Source organism: Phascolarctos cinereus, unplaced genomic scaffold (genome assembly GCF_003287225.1).
Source record: "Phascolarctos cinereus isolate Bilbo 61053 unplaced genomic scaffold, phaCin_HiC Scaffold_2;HRSCAF=192, whole genome shotgun sequence".
Lineage (NCBI taxonomy): Eukaryota > Metazoa > Chordata > Mammalia > Diprotodontia > Phascolarctidae > Phascolarctos > Phascolarctos cinereus.
In genome coordinates this window covers 255,194,010-255,212,937 of record NW_027555625.1, presented here as the reverse complement: position 1 = coordinate 255,212,937, position 18,928 = coordinate 255,194,010, and the positions used below count along the sequence as shown (strand labels likewise).

The following is an 18,928-nucleotide window of genomic DNA, read 5'->3' as shown; positions in this document are numbered from 1 at the left end:
AAGGTTGTACATTTAGTCAGTGGCAGAAATAGAAGAAATCCTCTGACACCAAGGGGCAAAAGAGTGTGATGTCTGAAGGAAACCATGACTTTAAGTCAGATGACAGGCCCTGACTCTCACACTTATGAGAATGGAAGAGAAGAGGGAAAGAAGATAAAGTGCGTGGCACATAGGGCTCAATAAATGCCTTTTCATTCATTCATTCATTCATTTATTACGCTCCTTCCCTAGGAAGTTAAAGCATCATTTTCAGGATATTTCTTCAATATTCTCAGTTCTATTTTCCCAGCAGTCCTATGTATTTCAGGCCTTAGAGCCAAAACCTGGGGGGGCCCTGTGGTACCTAGAATACAATGGGAAAAGCCCTGAACAAAGAATCAGGGGGCCTGGATTTTAGAATCATAAGATTCAGAAATGGAAGCCAACTTTCTGGGTCATCTAGTCCAACCCCCAATCTTAAGGATGAGGGAACTGAGATGTAGAGGGAGAAGGGCCATTTCTTGCCAAAGTCACTATCTTGACATTACCACTAAATTGCTATGTAACTCTAGGCATCATTGATCTTCCTGGGCCCTAGGTTTATCTATCTGTATAAAGAGAGGGAATTTGATCAGATTGCTAAGGTCCTTTCCAATTTTGACACTCCATAACCTTACACTAGTGGTTCTCAACATGTGTTCCATGGATTTTGATAGGTGCATTGCAAAATTTTGGATGCCATGGTATTGCAGATAAAAGAAATTTAAAATAATTTTGTTTAACATAACTGCTTATTTAACCAGCATATGGAGTATTGTGAGTACTCTGTATATGAAATAAACAGAATTTGCCTATTTCACATATGTGCAAACCTGTAAACATGTCATATCCTGAACTCACAAATCATTCAAGAAAACCAGCTACACTTATGAAGGGAAATTGCACCAACTTTTCTAACTTAAACATCCAATGTGTCACCATTCCTCAAAAAAAAAAAATTGAAAACCATTGCCGAAACAGAAATCTCAAGGAGGGAAGAGGCTGGATGTTTGACTCCTGGGTTTCAAATTCATATCTATCCATAGTTATCCTTCTTTAGAGATCTCTACTCTTCTGTGCCTCAGTCTCCCCCAGCTCTTAGCAAAACAAACAAAAATATGTAGCCCCCTGCCCAGCCCCACCTCACCGTGTACATCACACATGCTATGCTGGCTCACAATGCCTGTGTCATTCTCCTTGTCAGCTGGCCACTTGTAGACAAACATAGATGTGTGGGAAGAGCCAGCATCCAGGACGATGCCATACTGGAGAGAGGAAAGAATATGAGTAGGGAGTTAGTTCCACAAGGTTCCTAGGGAATTCTCCCAGCTCACAAAGCTCTCAAGCCCTGGAAACTCCTAGACCCCAAAATGGCCCTGGAAGAGAGAATGCCTCCCCTCCCCCCACTTATATACGCACAAACACACACAGCTGCACCCCAGAATGGGACAGTTGGAAAACTGAGCAGTGTCATGGCCAGAAGTAGGGCCAGCAGTACTGAGGCGCAGATGACCCAGGGTTTCAGATTCTGGCATGCCCTGGCAGGCTGCCTTGCTAGCTTAGAAGTAGTATACCTGCCTAGGACAGAGGATGAGGACAGCTAAGTAAGCATCCACATGAGCCCAACTTTCATAGGCAACTGAGATGGGTTAGGGCTAGGGTATCCTTATGACTGAGGGCTCTGGAACCAGATGTTCTCCTTGACAACCATCTGGGAGCGATGAACTGGAGAAAAGCAGAGATGTGCTCCCATTCTATAGTTATTCAAGGGACCATATAGTAAAGATTAGCAGCTGGGGTGGTGTTGGAGAGAAGATCATGCTTGAATACTATCACTTCCAAGCCACTTCCTTCCTTCCTTCTTCCCCTCTGCCCCAAAACTTTTGTAACATATTTTGAAGATGAGAAATTGGAGGCCATCAGAGGAAGTGGAGCTGTAGTTTCTGCTGTTTCTGGGGGGTTCTAAGGAAAGAACACAGGATCCCCTCACAGTCCACCAACTACCAAGAGCCAATGAAGGATTCAGAGAAAATGGAAGTGGCCTCTAACCCTGCAGACCCTTTGGTCTGTAGACTCCTAGAGTTAAGGGCAAAGGACTGGGGATGGGAGCATCCTTGACTCCTACTCTTTCAGCTGAAGAGAAAGGCAATAAAAATGATTGAGATAATCTCCTTGAAACCATGGCAACAGACATGTTTAAAAAAAAGGCTTCCTCATAAAAAAACCAAATAAATTCAATTTTTAAATACTGACCACTGTGAATATGGCCTTAGGTGTCATCACCCAAGGATGAGTACTCCCATTGTACAGATGGACAATGGGAGGCCCACTAGTGCCAAATATTCCATCAATCCCCAGGATCCCTCCCCTATATATTCTGTGCTCTATTGGGAGCCACCCCCCCCCAAGAGGGAGGCAAAAAAAGGTCCACCTGGAAGCCAAAGGAAGAAAGTTGAATGAATACATGAATCCCTCAACTGCTCTGGGAAGACCCTTTCTTCACTTCTCCTCTACTATCTCCAAGCCCCAACTTTCCCTGATTCCTCTCTCAGAAAAAAAAAAATCAGGAAATCCAGACCCTGGTCCAGCCAACTTCCAATCATCCAGGAGCTCCTGAGCCAGTTTGTGATCCATCCAAACACCACCAGCAGCATCCTGGAGTCCTTCCCACTACACAGCACAACACCTGAGTCACTTGGAAGACAGTGGGGTGAGGGGGAGAATCCAGCAAAGGGTCAAAGGTTAAGTTTGCAGAATCTAAAGATGAATCTGCTCTCCCTCCAACCCTACCCTTTAGAGCTACTCACCAGCCAGTTTGGTGAAGAACTCACTCTTCTCCTTGGGGATCTTTTGGGTCCAATTAAAAAAAAGATTGGGCCCAATGACATAAGGAAAAAGGTTCCTGTGAATGCCAAACTGATTTAGGCCAGGTTGGCATTAGCTAAAACTGTGATCATTCTCAGACTTGGTCACAGCACTGCTCAGTTTGCTTTATAGGGAAATAAAAGTACCTGTTCATCCCACATTCAAACTCCAAGATGCTTAGGGGGTCTGACCACCTTCAACAAACTGGTTTTGAGATGAGGAAGTGGGCTACCAAGCATAATAATCCCACACACCCATTGTCAGAGAACTGGGGTGATTTTGACCATAGCCATGAGAGGGGCCAGGCTTCCCCCTTTGTTTACAGCTATATACAGGACTCCATCATCTTTGTTCATATATGTGGGGGCACCCCAAGGAAACTCCCAGACGAAAACTTGGCAGCCAATTTGCTGTTTCAATCATTTCTACTCCTCCCGGAAGCGAAGACTGAAACAGGGAGGAGGGGAGCCCCAGGCAGTCCTGCCCAGCCCTGGCTGTGTGTGGGAAGAACCTTGGTACCCGGACTAAATAAGATTTTCGAGGGTCTGGGGAGGTGGGAGGTGGGGAGGAACCGCCACAATCCTCACGAAAAGCCCTTCAATATGGAACAGACTTGCATCTTGGGCCAGGACTCTTAAGAGATCCCAGCGCCGTTTCCGACCTGGTGGGCTTGTGGGGGACCCCATTCCTCCGCTCTGCCCCTGCTGCGCAAAATTCCGCTCCAGTGGTTGTCTCATCGTCCAGAACCCTGAAAGAACGCGGACCGCTCCTCCCCAGAGGCAGCTGCAGGACGGCGGCCCCAGAAGGCTAGAGGCCAGGACCGGGGACAGGTACCTTGTAGGCGGGAGGCTCCCGGACGTCCCTGGTGGGGATGCAGAGAAGCAGGAGGCCCGCGAGGCCAGACAAACAGAGCAGCAGAGGCAGCAGGACCGCTAGGACCTTACCGGCCATGATCCCGCCAGCCTGCCTTCCCGCGGTTCGCGAGTAAGGGTTTGGCTAGGGGTGTTAGCTGCGCCTGGGTTGGGGAGCACAGTTTCAAGGCAGCTGTCTAGGCACGGGAGGGGGCGGAGCCCTGGTTTAGGAGGTGGGGCTAACTCAATCCATTGGAGTAGATCCTTGCCTACTGGCCCCGCCCTCTCCCTGCCCCTCAACTCGTCCCTCCCCCCCCCCAACCTCTAGGGCTCGCAGGTGAAAAAGAACCTGCGTAGCTGAGTCATCCCGGAGCGTCCGGGCGGAGCCTGAACTCCTCATCCGCCTTCCAGACCCCTCATCGCCTTTTCCACTCTGCCTCCTTTCCACCTCATTCCACTAGTTCCCATACTTAGCTTCTGCTACTTGTTCCTAACGTCCTCCCTAACCTTCCTCTTTTCTGTTATCCTTCCTCTTCTTTCTTCCCTTCCATTACACTCTTTATCCTTATCTGCTTCCTATCCCAGGTCTGTTCATCTATTTTTAACCTTGTAACCTTCTACTCATCCTACTCTCTTTGGGGGGTGGGGTGGAGGGGGAGAGAAAGTTGTTTCAGATCTGTGATTTCACTCATGTAGGGAATTTCGTTTTTAGGAGCACTGGCTGAATGGGAACTGTGAAGCAATTTATAGTTTTAAACACTTGCCTTGGAGGTACTGTGGAGACAAGTAACTTTCAAAGGGGATAAAAGCCAATGTCAATCAGAGGTAGGATTTAAATCTAGATCTTCCTAACTTTGAGTCCAGCCCCCTGTATCTCATTTTACCCCTTTCCTATTAACCCCTGGGGCAGCTAGATGGTACTGGGCCTGGAGTCAGTAAGACCTGAGTTCAAAGGTGGCTTTAGATACTTAGTAGTTATGTGACCCTGGGCAAGTCACTTAACCTCTTTGTGCCTCAGTCCTCTGGAGAAGTAAATGGCAAACCACTTCAATATCTTCACCAAGAAAACTCCATGGACAGTATGGTCCACAGTGTCACAAAGAGTTAGACACAATTGAACAACAATTCATTAATCTCCAATTTCCTGTCCCATCTCTTAGTTCTCTTATCTTTAATCTCATCTCCAACGCCATTTCATAAATCATCCCTCTTCCTTGAAACCCCCCACCCCAGGTTACTGCCCTACTCACAGGTCTCTCAAGTCCTCTGAACTTCTTTAGTTTGAGCCATAAATTCTAGCACAGAATTGTTCTGTTCCACCAACCTGCCAGTGAATTGCTAGGCTCCTCTAAGGCAGGGGACCTGTCTTCTCTTATTCCTGTTTGTCTCATAACATACCTAGCCCACTATGCTTCTGGATACACATTCATGTTATTGAGTGATTGATCTTTGAAAGAACCCAAGGGAATAGTTAAATATGAAAAAGCAGCAGAGGAGTCAGCATCAAGGGTGGAAAATTGACAGGTTGTTGTCTTTTTTTTTGGGGGGGGGGAGGCTAGAAAGGGGAAGGATGTTTCTCAGTCTTCCTACAAAGCTGGTTGTCTGGAGTGTTCAGGGTATAAGTTCTCAATGGAGATGAGGGCTGGTCTACTTGACTACAATTCAGTAACATTTTTTAATGTTTTGTGGATAGCTTTTGTTTTTATATCATAATCATTTAAAATTATTAATGCAGCCTATATCAATTTACATGCCATTTTGGGGTGGGGAAGGGGAGACATGGGGAGAAAATTTGGAACTCAAAATCTTGTGAAGGTGAATGTTGAAAACTAAAAATAAATAAATAAATTTATTTAAAAATTTGTTAGTACATTTCAATTTAAAATCATTTATTTTTCCCTGATATATTCTTCCCTTATACTTCTCAAGGCACCATCCCTCATAACAAAAAGTAACAAAAACAAGCAGGAAAAAGTTAAAAACTAACCAACACACTAACTAAATCTAACATTAAATGTAGTGTTCCATTCCCATAGACCCTCATCTTGGCAAAGAAGGGAGGGAGTTGCATTGTCACATATCTTTTTGGGACTTAATTTGACTATCACAATTTCACAACAATCAGTTTTGGTATTCTATTGCTATTATTTCCATTTCTATTGTTGTCTTGTATATTGTTTTCCTGGTTCAGCTTAATATCAGTTCATATAGGTCTTCCCATACTTCTCTGGTTGCATCATCTTCAAAATTTCTTACAGGCCAGTAGTATTCCATTACAGTTATGTATTACAATTTGTTGAATCATTTTTCAATTGGTGGGCATCTACTTTGGAGGCAATGGAGCTATGTGACTTGCCCAGGATCACACAGCTAGTGTGTGAGGCCAGACTTGAACTCAGGTCCTCCTGACCCCAACTCCTGTCCTCTATTCGTTTTGCCACTTAGCTGCCCCAGGCACCTACTTTTTAACCAATGTCTTAAGCACCTACTATGTTCTAGGCACTATGCTCAGTGCTGGGACAATGGGGGGGGAGAAGTAAAAAGATAATGAGATTGCCTTTTGTCCTTTTGTTTATCATTTTTCTGTGCTATATTCATGACTCACGTATTTCCAACTAGACTACTTCAGGATAATAATTATATCTCTTTTTACTCTCATCTCCTGGCCTATAAGGAGATAACAATTTAATGGATACAGGCATGCACACACACAGCCATGATATAAGGGACTGGAAGGAATTGGGATGGAATGGGGACTAGATTTGTAGTTCCATTAGTAAAGGGAAATCCTGGGGCTTGGAAACTCCCTCTACCAATGCAGGTCAACACCTTCTCTGCAGCTTATAGAGAACTGTCTAAAGCACTGAGAGATTAATTGATTTGCCCAAGGTCACATAAGTAGTGTGTGTCTGAGGCCATATTTGAATTCAGGTCTTCCTAACTCCAAGCCCAAAGCTCTGTCTACTGCACCACTTAGCTTAGCTGCTTTCATGATGTAAGGGAGTGGGTGATAAATACAAAAGATAGGTCCAGACAAAGTACTATAAGAAATTCTTGAGGAGTCTTTTGAGCCAAGATTCCCCCACAATCTCTCCTATTTTCTTCAATTACATCTATCCTACCTTAGCACCCCATCCAGTGGGATACTAGACTGTGTGCAGAGACAGGCTCAACTTTCCTAGGGTCTGCCCATAGATATGGGCTCTCTCGGCAAAGAGCCTGAGGTGCTTGGGATAAAAGACTTGACTTGTCCTTTTCAGGGCTTTTGAGTCTGATCAGATGCCCCATCACTAACCCCCAGAGGGGATCCCAAAGCAGAGCCAATCAAGCAATTACTGAACATTGAGACACAGTTCTTGGCACTCAGAGAGCTTACCTTCTACTGGGGACATACAGTAATACACATAAAAACAAAAATGTATACAAAATAATTTCAAGAGTGGGGCCATTAATACCTGGGAAGGGATTACCAAAGGTTTCCTGTAGGAGGTAGTACCCTGAAATGTGCTTTGATGCATTCTAAAAGGCAGAGGCAAGGAAGGAATATATTCTTGGCATGGAGAACTCCCAGTGCAAAGCAATGGAGGGAAGACATAGTAGTTTTATGTGTGAGGATCAATCAGGCCAGTTTGACAGGAAGGGGAAATGTGTGAAGGGGAGACATTGCTTACAAGTCTGGGAAGATATGTGAGAGTCAGACTGTTGAGGGCTTTGAATACCAAGGTGAGGATTTTCTATTTTATCCTATAGGCAACTGAATGATGAGCATGATGATGATGTGTGTGTGAGAAGTGGATCATCCTAGGCAGAGGTAAAAGGGTCAAAGTGTTAAAGGAATGACAGGCACGGAGGTTGTGATGGATATAACTTGTCCATTGCACAAAGGAAACCTATTTGATTAGATGGATGGATGATTGACAGGCTTGGAAATAAGACTGAATCAGTAAGGTGGAGCCAAATCTTTAAGGTCCTTAAATGCCTAGCTGAAGAATGGGGAATTGGTATATTAGCATTCTAGAGTCCTTCCCCAGTGGTCTCAAATAAACTGAAGCTCTGAGAAGGCAGAGACAAGTGTGTTTCACCACATATAGAGTCCAGTCCAGCATAGCTCGGGGGTCCACCTTCACTGAATCTGGGAAAAACTTATCTATATCCTGTAGTCCCTCCAGAACCATCCTGGCTCTGTCCCTAACAGGTAGTTCTCCCACTTTCCCACCACTTCTTCTCATCCCCTTTTATATTTAACAGTGTCCAAAGAGACAAGTGAGTAATCTATTCTGATCAAGAAGTCCTTTCTGAGGAGGTTACCTTTCCTCTTTCCAGGTTACACCTGCATTTTGAATGGGTCCTCAGAAAACAATGTATACATCTATTGTTTCACCTATCAATTAGTCTTGGGATGAGACTTTTAAGCCAATAAGCAGGTAGATAAGTGTGGCTTTGTGAGGGCAAACCTATGAGAAAGCATTTGGGAGGTAAATGGGACCTTGTAGTCTTTCTGCTCCATCTACCTGCCAGGGTCTTTGGGGCCGGAAAGAGAGCAGGCAGGGAATTCAGAGACCAACCTACTGTCTCTCAATATTCAAGGCATATTTTCGATTTGTGCAAAGTTTCCCCCCCACCCCCACCCCATCCAACAGGGCTTCAGTGGAGCAGTTTCAAGGCTAGTCTGTACAATAGGGTTAAAAAACAAAAACAAAACCAACAGCAATCTGCAAGGATGTCTTTCACTCCTTAGTCCTCTCCAAGGAAATGCGTGTGTATCACTGGAATAGCCCATCTTCAGGGGCCCATTCCTTAACCCATTTCATGATTTCCTTCCGAGAAGCTTCTTTCCCTCCACTGCCCTTTGTTCCCAGGGTCAGAGGTGAAAATCCTTAGAATGAGGAGTAGAGAACTTGGGATCCAAATATCTTGAAATGGGAGAACCCTGCAGAACCCTCAAGGAGAGAACATCCTGAGGGGTGTCCACCAAGAACTCCAACTATGTTCCAGCAGTGGAAACATCCAGGGATTCTGAAAGGGAGACTTGAGGTGGGGCATGGAGAGCGGGGGGGAAAAGTTGAGAGAAGGGCTGTCTTTGATAAAGGAGAGAAAGCAACCCAGATCTTGGCTCTGGTCCCAGGACCCAGACAAGAAACAAGCTTGCATTGCCAAATCGGCTAATTCAGAGATAATAAAGGTTGGGATGGGGTGCCATGCCTCTGAGGGTCTGGAAGAATTAGCAAAGGCAGCTTTATTCTCTTCAATGTCTGCTGCCCCCCCCTTCTCCTCCCCGCCCCAGAGCAGAAACTTTTCGGGAAGCCCTCTGTCCAAAAGCTCCCGCCCTGAACTCAGTGGGGGAGGTGGAGGACACAAGGTACCAGACCACTGGACATTACTGAACAGCCCAGAGCTGTGCCAGATTCAATTTGTCTCTTGAGTTCTCCCCCAGGCTGTCTCTTACAATTCTGTCCCCCTTCCCTAACCCCACCCATGGCTACAAACCCTTTCTTCTTCTGGAGTTGAAAGGGTCTATGGCCACAAGAAGGCAAAGGATTTCACCACATCAGATGGGCAGCCTACAGTGCCCAAGGCTGAGGTCCCAGAGCATGGCACCATGAGCCTGGGACATAAAAGTGCAGAAGGATCCCATATGATTCCTGCCTGGGACAAAGGCAGGCACTATGTTCTCTTGAAAGTTTAAAGCATGTTTTCATCGTAATTCATTGCTCTGATGGCTTGTCAGAGGCCAGAGTAAAACCATGGGTGGCCTGGTCCCAGAGGACTGTACCCCGCCCCAGGAACCAATGCTGTCATCCCAAGAGTTTTCCCACCTGCCCATTTCTGTGCTCCTCTCTCACATCCCAAGGTTGCCAGGGTTTAAATTCACAACTCTGGGAGGAACCAGTCAATCAACAGGTACTCATTAAGTACCTGTTGTATTCCAGGCGCTAGGCTGACGCTGGGGACAGAAAGACAGAAATGAAATAATTCCTGCCCTAAATGAGCTTATATTATACAGAGGAGGTATACAAAAGAAATACATAGTAATTGTTTTGGAGGGAAAAGCAATAGCAGAGGAAGGGATCAGAAACCATTTCATATCAAAGGTAGTACTGGATCTGATTTTTAAAGTAAATGAGGGAATCTAAGGAATGGAAGTGAGAAGGAAGTATCTCCTAGGCATCAGAGAACAGCGATGCAGAGACTCAGAGATAAGAGATGGAGTGTCACTGGGGAGCAAACAGAAAGAAAGCAAGTTTGGTTGGATTGTAGAGTAACGGGGAATAATTTATATGAAAGTCAAAAAATTGTTTTTTTCTATTCAGCTCTGGTCTTATCGTCAAGAATGGTTGAAAGTCTTCTATCTCATGAATGAAGAGGAGTAATTTATAATAAAACTGAAAAGAAGGTTGGAGCTCAAGTCATGGTGAGTTTTAAATGCTAATCCTGAATTACAGTTGATCTTGGAGGTGATAGCGCGTCCCTGGAGTTTTTATCAAGCATCATCAATATCAACTTTGCAGCGCTATACACAGAGCTGAAAAAAATACATCTACACACATAAATGGGTATACAAACGGGATAATTAGTAATAAAATATAATCAAGCATTCTTTTTTTGGTGGGGGGAGGGGAATGGTATGGACTATAACTGCCATGAACTCTCAGAGAAGAAAGAAATGGATCCTTAGAGCCTGAGGTAGTCAGGGAAGGCTTCAAAGGGGAGGTGGGCCTTGGTTTGGGCCTTGAAGGACTGGAGAGGTAGGACTTAAAAGGCGATGGGGAGAGGGGAGGGCACTGCAGAGTATACAGCAGAAATGAGGTTTATTTTGGGAGGTCTTGTTTTCCCAAAACCTTGGGGAGAAGGGTCATGCTGGGAAGGATATGTTTGTGTACTCTTGGCCTCGGATAGTAAGTACTTCAGGAGTTGGTGGGGAGCCCTGGGGGGGGGGAGTTGGGAGAGGGCAAGCCAGGCCCCTCCTTTCACTCTGCCACTAACACTTTGCCCTACAGACCCTCTATGGGATAAAGAGGGGCCCCTTGGATTCCTGTATCCTACAGGTTGAAACCAGATGGCCTAGATGTACAACACATGCTTCCAGAGCCTCGTTTGTTCTCTTTTTTCAGGGAAGGAAGAATTCTGGAAATGAGAAACAGTGTAAAGAGGCTCTTATCCTGTTGGCAGAGTAGGAAAGAAAAGCCTGGGGGAGAAGGAGGAGGAGGAGGAGGAGAAAGAAGGAGTTTCCTGGGGCCCCGTAATGAAAACAGCGTGGGTTAGACTTTTTCTTGCCAAGAAAATGCTTTTCCCATCCAGGGTTACTAGACCCACAGCTCAGCACTGCCTCCCCTTACCCTTCCCTTTGCTGCAGCTAGGAAAACTCAAGGCACTGAGCACTGGATGAGGGGCAGCCTTGACTGTAGGAACAAACCACTGGCCCTTGTGCCAACTACACCCCTGGACTAACTGAGCCAGAGAATCTAAGACCCCTGGGTTAGTGCAATAACTCATCTCTTTAGGACTTGTCTTCACAATTTATAAAACACCATGATCAGGTTGACATATCCCGTTGGTAGATGTTATAATACAAATGAGGATGTGAAAGCTCAGAAATCCAGAATGATTTGCCCATGACCTCTGCAATTAGCAAGATATCATAACTTCAGAAAACAGGAAGGCAACACTCCTCCTCATGCAAGGACAAGTATCCTGGAAAGAATATTTCATGGCCTGTGAATCACCAACTGCTTGGGGTCCCAAGAGTCCTTCCCAGAACATTTTTCTTCACATCAGACCTCAGTCTCTGACTACAGTTTCTCTTGCCTGGTCCTTCCCAGAAGTTGAGAACCAACTGACCTGACCTGGTCTATGCCCTACCTGGGTGAACCCAGAGGCCTCCTGGGATTCTTCTGTTCTTTCTTCCCTGAAATGACCAATCCTCTTCCACACTCTGGGTTTTCAGGGCCTGTGTCCAGTGCAGCTGGAATTATTCTCAAACTTCTTAGCTGCTTGTTGTTCAGTCCTTTCAGTTGTATTAGACTCTTCGTGACCCCATTTGCAGTTTTCTTGGCAGAGATACTGAAGTGGTTTGCCATTTCCTTCTCCAGCTCATTTTACAGATGAGGAACTGAGGCAAACAGGTTTAAATGATTTGCCCAGGATCACACAGCCAGTAAATATCTGAAGCCAGATTTGAACTCAGGAAATAATTTCCTGACTTCAGGCCCAGCACTCTATCCATTGTGCCACCTAACTGTCCTTCCTAGCTGATACTAGATATGAAAAAGAAGTTGGTCCTTGATTCAAATTATCTCCACTTCCTTAGAAACCCATCCTTTCAGCACCCAAGAATCTCCACATTACTCACATTTGATCCCATTAGAAAAAATATCCTGTTTGGGCCCTTTCTAGTGTCTGTCTTAACAGCTCCATTTAGCCATCCAATTCACTTCCCCTTAATTCAATTAATATTTATTAAGACTATCTCTCCCTTCTGTGTGTCCTTTCAATGAATTTGGCAAACTACACACTGTGGAGGTCAGATAATTCTCAAGGCCTGAGGAAAGCTTGTGGGGAACCTGTAGCCTAGAGGCCACACTCCTGGCTTAGGACCTGGGGACAGTTATATGGAGGAACCCCTTTTCTGAATCATAGCCTCTTTCTGCCAGCCCACAAAGCTTTATCAGATTGTAGCTTTCCCTTTTTGTTATGTTTCTTCTTTCACAACATAATTAATGTGGAAATATGTCTGCACATATATAACCTATATCAGATTGCTTGCCATCTTGGGGAGGATGCAAGGGATGGTGGAAGGGAGAAAAAATTTGAAACTCAAAATCTTATAAAAAAAATATTGAAGGGGGTGGGGTGGAGCCATAATGGTGGAGAAAAGACAGGGAGTCACCTGAGCTCTTCCCCAAACCTGTCCAAACACTTCTAAATAATGCCATAAAACAATTCCTATAGTGGCAGAACCCACAAAAGGACACGGTGAAATAATTTCCCAGCCAAAGACAACTTAGAAAGTCAGCAGGAAAAGTCTGTCTATTGGGGCCAGAGTGAAGCACAGTCCAGTGCAGGCTATACCAGCATAGACCAGGTCCCAGCAAACCAGTAGCAGGCCTTGGGAGACACTGAATTAGCAGTAATGGCAGCTGCTTCTGGAACTCTAACCTCACAGACAATAAGGGGGTCGAACAACTGGTCAGAAGGAGATTACGGGAGTCTCTTTGCTAGCACTAGGGGAAAGACTCTGTTGCTTTTCCCATACTCGGATCTGTGTCACAGTCTTGGGTGGGTAGTCCCAGGGTGAGGAGGAGCACTAACACACCAGAGCTTGTGGTCACAATGGAGCAGAGGCCTTCATCACAGTTCCAGGGCAGAAGAGAGTATTTGTGGTCACTCACAGACCAGAGCACAGGCCAGGAGAGTAGTAAACACCTATCCTTAGATCATACCACCTTGGAAGAACGCAAAACTTACAGGTCCTAATACAGCTGCACAAACCCTTGAAGCCTGGGACAGTGCTCCCTCCATCCTGGAAGCAGAACCCCACTTTGACAAAGAGTTAAAAGTCAAGAAATGGATTGGAAAAATTAGCAAATAACAGAAAAACATTCTGACCGTAGAAAGTTACTGTGGTGACAAGGAAGATCAAAACACACACTTAGAAAACAATAAAATCAAAGCTTCAACATCTAAAGCCTCTAAGAAAAATATGAATTGATCTTATGCCATGGAAGAGTTCAAAAAGGATTTTGAAAATCAAGTAAGAGGGGTAGAAGAAAAACTGGGAAGAGAAATGAGAACGATGCAAGAAAATAATGAAGAAAGAGTCAGCAGCTTGGTAAAGGACACACACACATGCCCACAAATACTGAAGAAAATAACACCTTAAAAAACAGAATAGATCAAATGGTAAAAGAGGTACAAAAAGCCAATGAGGAGAATGCCTTGAAAAGCAGAATTGGCCAAATGGAAGAAGAGGCACAAAAACTCACTGAAGAAGATAATCCCTTAAAAATTAGGATTGAGTAAATGGAAACTAATGAATTTATAAGAAATCAAGAAACAATAAAACAAAACCAAAAGAATGAAAAAAATAGAAGACAATGTGAAATATCTCATTGGAAAAACAACTGACCTGGAAAATAGATCCAGGAGAATTAGTTTGAAAATTACTGGACTACCTGAAAGCCATGATCAAAAAAAGAGCCTCGACCTCATCTTTAAAGAAATTATCAAGGAAAACTGCCCTGATATTCCAAAACCAGAGGGTAAAATAGAAACAGAAAGAATCCACTGATCACCACCTGAAAGAGATCCCCAAATGAAAACTCCCAGGAATATTATAGCCAAATTTGAGAGCTCCCAGGTCAAGGAGAGAATATTGCAAGCAACCAGAAAGAAACATTCAAAAAAAAATTCAAAGATCATGGAGCCACAGTCAAGATTACACAAGATTTAGCAGCTTCTATATTAGAGAACTGAAGGGCTCAGAATACAATATTCCAGAAGGCAAAGGAGCTAGGATTACAACTAAAAATCATCTACCCAGCAAAACTGAGTATAAACCTTCAGGGGGAAAAATGTATATTCAATGAAATAGAAGACTTTCAAGTATTCTTGATGAAAAGACCAGAGCTGAATAGAAAATTTGACTTGTAAATACAAGACTCAAGAGAAGCATAAAAAAGGTAAATAGGAAAGAGAAATCATAAGGGACTTAATAAGGTTAAACTGTTTACATGCCTACATGGGAAGATGATACTGTAAATCATAAGAACTTTCTCATTGGCAGTTAAGAAGGAGTATATATAGTCAGAGGCTAAGGGGTGGGAAAGAGGAATGCACTGGGAAAAGGGAAAGAAAGGGCTAGAATGGGGTAAATTATCTCACAGAAAAGAGTTAAGAAAAGGCTTTTACAGTGGAGGGAAAGATGGGGGTGTGGGCGTGTGTGAGTGAACCTTACTGTCATCAGAATTGACTCAAAGAGGAAATAACATACATATTCAATTGAATATAGAAATCTGCTTACCCTATAGGAAAGTAGGAGGGGAAGGGGATAAGAGAAGGACAGTGTGATAGAAGGGAGGGCAGATTGGGGGAGGTGGTAGTCAGAAGCAAAACATTTTTGAGGAAGGACAGGGTGAAAGGAGAGAGCAGAATAAACAGATGTGGGGGAGGGGAAATAGGATGGCGAGAAATACATTAAGCAATTGTAACTGTGAAAAAAAAAACTTTGAAGCGTTTCTCTGATAAATGCCTCATTGCTCAAATACACAGAGAACTGAGTCACATTTATAAAAATAAGAGCCATACCCCAATTGTTAAATGATCAGAAGATATTCATTTTCAGATGAAGTAATCAAAGCTATCTATAGCCATATTAAAAATGTTCTAACTCACTGTTGATTGGAGAAATACAAATTAAAATAATTCTAAGGTACTACTTCATACTTATTAAATTGGCTAATAGGACAGAAAAGGAAAATGACAAGTGTTAGAGGAGATTTGGGAAAAAATTAGACATTAATGCATTGCTGGTAGAGTTCTGAACTGATTCAACCATTCTGAAGATCAATTTGGAACTATAAAGGGCTATAAAACCATGCATATACCCTTTGACTTAGCAATATTACTACCAGGTCTACATCCCAAAAGAGATAAAAAGCAAAAAGGAAAAGGACCTATATGTACAAAAAGATTCATAGCAGTTCTTTTCTGGTGGCAAAGAATTGGAAATTGAGGGAATGTCCATCAATTGGGGAATGGCTGAACAAATTGTGCTATGTGATGGTGATGGAATACTACTGAGCTATAAGAAATAATGAGCAGGATGCTCTGAGAAAAACCTGGAAAGACTTCCATGAGCTGATGCAAAATGAAATGTACTGTCTACAAAGTAATAACAATATTGTAAGATGATCAGCTATGAATGACTTAGCTATTCTCAGCAATACAATGATCTAAGACAACTTGGAAGGACTTATGATGAAAAATGCTATCCATCTCCAGACAAAGAACTGATGGTGTCTGAATGCAGATTGAAGCCCATTTTTTTTAAACTTTCTTTATTTTTCTTGATTTTTTTTTGGGGGGCTATGTTTTCTTTCACAATATGACATATATGGAAATAAGTTTTGTATGACTATACATGTACAGCCTATATCAAATTGCTTGCCTTCTCAATGGGGGGTGGGTATGGGAAGGGAAGAAGGGAGAGAATATGCTTTAAAAAGCTTTAAAACCAAATGTTAAAAATTTTTACATGTAATTGGGGGAAAATAAAATACTAAACAAAAAAAGAAAAAAACAAATGTTGAAAACTATCTTTACATGTAATTGGAAAAAACAAAATACTATTTACAAAAAAAAAAAAGCTTTATCAGAGATCACTTTCAAGTGACTTTTTCAACAACAGTTGATTTTTTCTATATCACTGCCCAAGTCTCACCCCGTTTTTTTCTAACAACAAGGATGGTTGCCCTTTTGTATCCCAAAGTTTCTACTGCTCCTTTGTAGTTTGGACTCTAGGCAACTCAAGGTCTCTTCCTTCTTTGAGAAGACAGCTTCCTCTTTCCTTTTAATTTTTTCTCAGTTTCTCTTTTGGTTCCCTCCCACAGTGGATTTTTTTTCTATATCACAGCTCAAGTCCTACCCCCCCCTTTTTTTTAATCACTAAGGATGGCAGGTAGCTTTTTGTTTCCCAAAGCTTCTACTGTTCCCTTATAGTCTGGACTCCATGCAACTCAATGTCTCTTCCTCCTTTGAGAGGACAGCTTCCTCTTTCCTTTTCATTTTTTCTCAGTTTCTCTTTTGGTTCTCTCCTACCCTTTCCCTCCTGAATGGAATGCTGAAATAGTGAAGCCCCCTCAGTGAAGGATAAAAGCTGACCCCTCTCTACATTTCTCAGAAGCTGCCTCGCTGAGAAAGCACAGTGTCTCCAGTAGATCAGATGACAGAGCCACAGCCTGTTCACCCGGATTTTATCCCTCCTCAGACCCCCTCCCTAGTTGTTGATGCAAACCATTCCCTGTTTCTTGCCCTTTTTGTCCTTGGTGCTGGGGAGAAGTTCCAGCTCTTAGACTGTGAGCTCCGAAGCCCAGCCAATGGGAAGAAGAGGCAGTGGGTGGGCAGGGGGATTGTGGTTAGGATCTATATAGTCTGCTGAGCTGAACACACTTCTGCTCTCTTTGGTCAGCGCCATCTTTTGGGTGCTCTGAGGGAGCCCTTTCTCAAGAAAGCCAATAAAGGAACTATTCTTTTTGCTAATATCTCTGAGTCTCCGATTTATCGGTAAGGGTCTTTGTACCCTACATACTCCCCACCCCCATCCTCTCTTTAATTTAGCCTTCTGACTTTTGCTACTATAGTACCACTGTAGAGGAAAGAGAATAATTTTTTAGCTTGGAAGCTCTGAGTTCAAATCCTAGCTCAGCTGTTTATTTCTTGTGTGACCTTGTACAAGTTACTTCATGTCCCTAGGTCTCATTTACCCTATCTCTAAAATGAGAGAATTGGACTAGATGACTTTTAAGGTATCTCCCAGATCTAAGTACAATGAAAGGACTATATGCTCCTAAAATACAGGCCTCATTTTACTGGGAAAGTACATCTGGTAGACAGAATATTTCCAGAGAGTTTGGAAAGGAGAGACCCATACCCCTGTCTGGCTTTTCAGAGGGGTGGGAAAGGCATCCCAACCCTAACTCTCTAAAGGCTTCTCTCTGGGAGGCCCAGCACCTTCTTGGAAGGATTAGATCCAGCTCACTTCAAAGAACTGAAAGCCCTGGATCTATGACTTTGAAGGGAGTGATCACTCTCCCCCCTCTCTTTCCTTTGGGCTTGGAGCCAGCCCACAGAGGTCCCTTGAGCCATCCCTTTGCAGCTGGGTAGACACTGCTCATGATGTCCAATAAACTTCTCTCCTCCTCTTTCTTTTTGATTAGTTCACATTCAACCCTTCAAGGCACCCTCCCCCAGCCCCCATGCATCTTCCTGATTTTAAGTAAACTTAATACATAGAATTTGAGTCAGAAATTAATTCATTTGAAGCCTTAAACCTATGGTATTACCAGGTTGAATGCAGTACACCTCCTACTGGCTAGGAGTTGTATTGCAGCCTTGCTCTTGATGCCCAAGGTAATAACTGAGAGGGAGCTAGCTCTGATCCCAAAGCAGGAGAAGGAAATTCCTAAGCTTTGGTATGTGGACGGGAGTAGGGCTGAAGGAGGGAAGGAGTGCAAGGTGGGACAATGGGAAGAGGAAATGGTGGAGAGGGAGATGGTAAAAGAAAGATCTCAGAGCTGGGAAAATATTGTGAACAGAGAAGAAAGAAAAGTGAACTTCTATTGTGGAGATTACAACTACTAGCAAGGACGGAGTGACCGCTCTACTGTAAGGCCCAGTGTGCCACAGGACCTGCCACCATATTAACTGTTTCCCCACCAAATGTCTTCAATTCAGTCTTTAACTGGTTTCCTTCTGTAGTGATACATGCTTCATTTTATAATGGAAGTGGATGATAAAATTGTCTAGGCAGGCATCTGCTTTGCTCTACAAAGCATGAGCTACATGGTTATATTACCACTCCATGATCCCCATTCCCACACTTGATTGGGGTTGGTTTAGTTGCTCTATTGTCTTTTGTTGCACCTGGGAGAGGCAAGGGCCAGGACAGAGAGGATAATCAGATTATGGGATTTTAGAGCTGGAAGGGACTTTAGAAATCACCTACTCCAACCCCCACATCTGGAAACAGGAAACAGAGACCCAGAGAAACTGGGTGACTCTCCTCAGGTCACATAGCTACTAAGTAGAAGTACCAGGATTTGAACCTAAGCTCTTTGACTCCAAACCCAGCATTCTTTCCACTGAACTAAGATGCTTCTGCAACCTCCTCATCTTATTGATTTTGTTATTTTATATTTTTGCAGATGATCCTCTCTATCAAGAGTTCTTAACCTGGGGCCTATGACCTTTTTGTTTTTGTTTCTGAATCAATGACTATATTTCAATATAATCGGTTTCCATTGTAAACCTTTTTTATGCATATAAAAATTATTCTGAAATGCAGTCCATAGGCTTCATCAGATTTCCAGAGGGGTCCATGATACAAAAAAAAGTTAAGAACCTCTGCTCTATGTCTTTTACATTTTCAGTTTTATTGACATATAATTTTAAATAATTCTTTTTTTTGGTCTGTTTTT

The 18,928-nt window shown here is 43.4% G+C and overlaps 1 protein-coding gene and 1 long non-coding RNA gene across 4 annotated transcripts in view; one reads left to right on the top strand and one right to left on the bottom strand.

The window, feature by feature from the left end:
* Nucleotides 1–3,959, bottom strand: part of ENTPD2 (ectonucleoside triphosphate diphosphohydrolase 2) — a 25,570-nt gene extending 21,611 nt beyond the window's left edge. For 2 of the 3 annotated variants that reach the window (XM_020981801.2, XM_020981803.2), the window contains exons 1-2: nucleotides 3,718–3,959; nucleotides 1,166–1,283 (exon numbers count right to left, since the gene is read on the bottom strand). In XM_020981801.2, the coding sequence (XP_020837460.1) occupies nucleotides 1,166–1,283; nucleotides 3,718–3,834 (235 nt within the window). In that variant the 5' untranslated portion in view covers nucleotides 3,835–3,959. The remainder of the gene's footprint in view (nucleotides 1–1,165; nucleotides 1,284–3,717) is intronic. The other variant, XM_020981802.2, reaches the window with a different exon arrangement.
* The window catches only part of LOC110205299 (uncharacterized), a 24,682-nt gene continuing 9,083 nt past the window's right edge, over nucleotides 3,330–18,928 (top strand). Inside the window, exons 1-3 of the long non-coding RNA XR_002323551.2 lie at nucleotides 3,330–3,713; nucleotides 4,447–4,559; nucleotides 10,046–10,146. This is a non-coding gene — a long non-coding RNA (uncharacterized LOC110205299). The remainder of the gene's footprint in view (nucleotides 3,714–4,446; nucleotides 4,560–10,045; nucleotides 10,147–18,928) is intronic.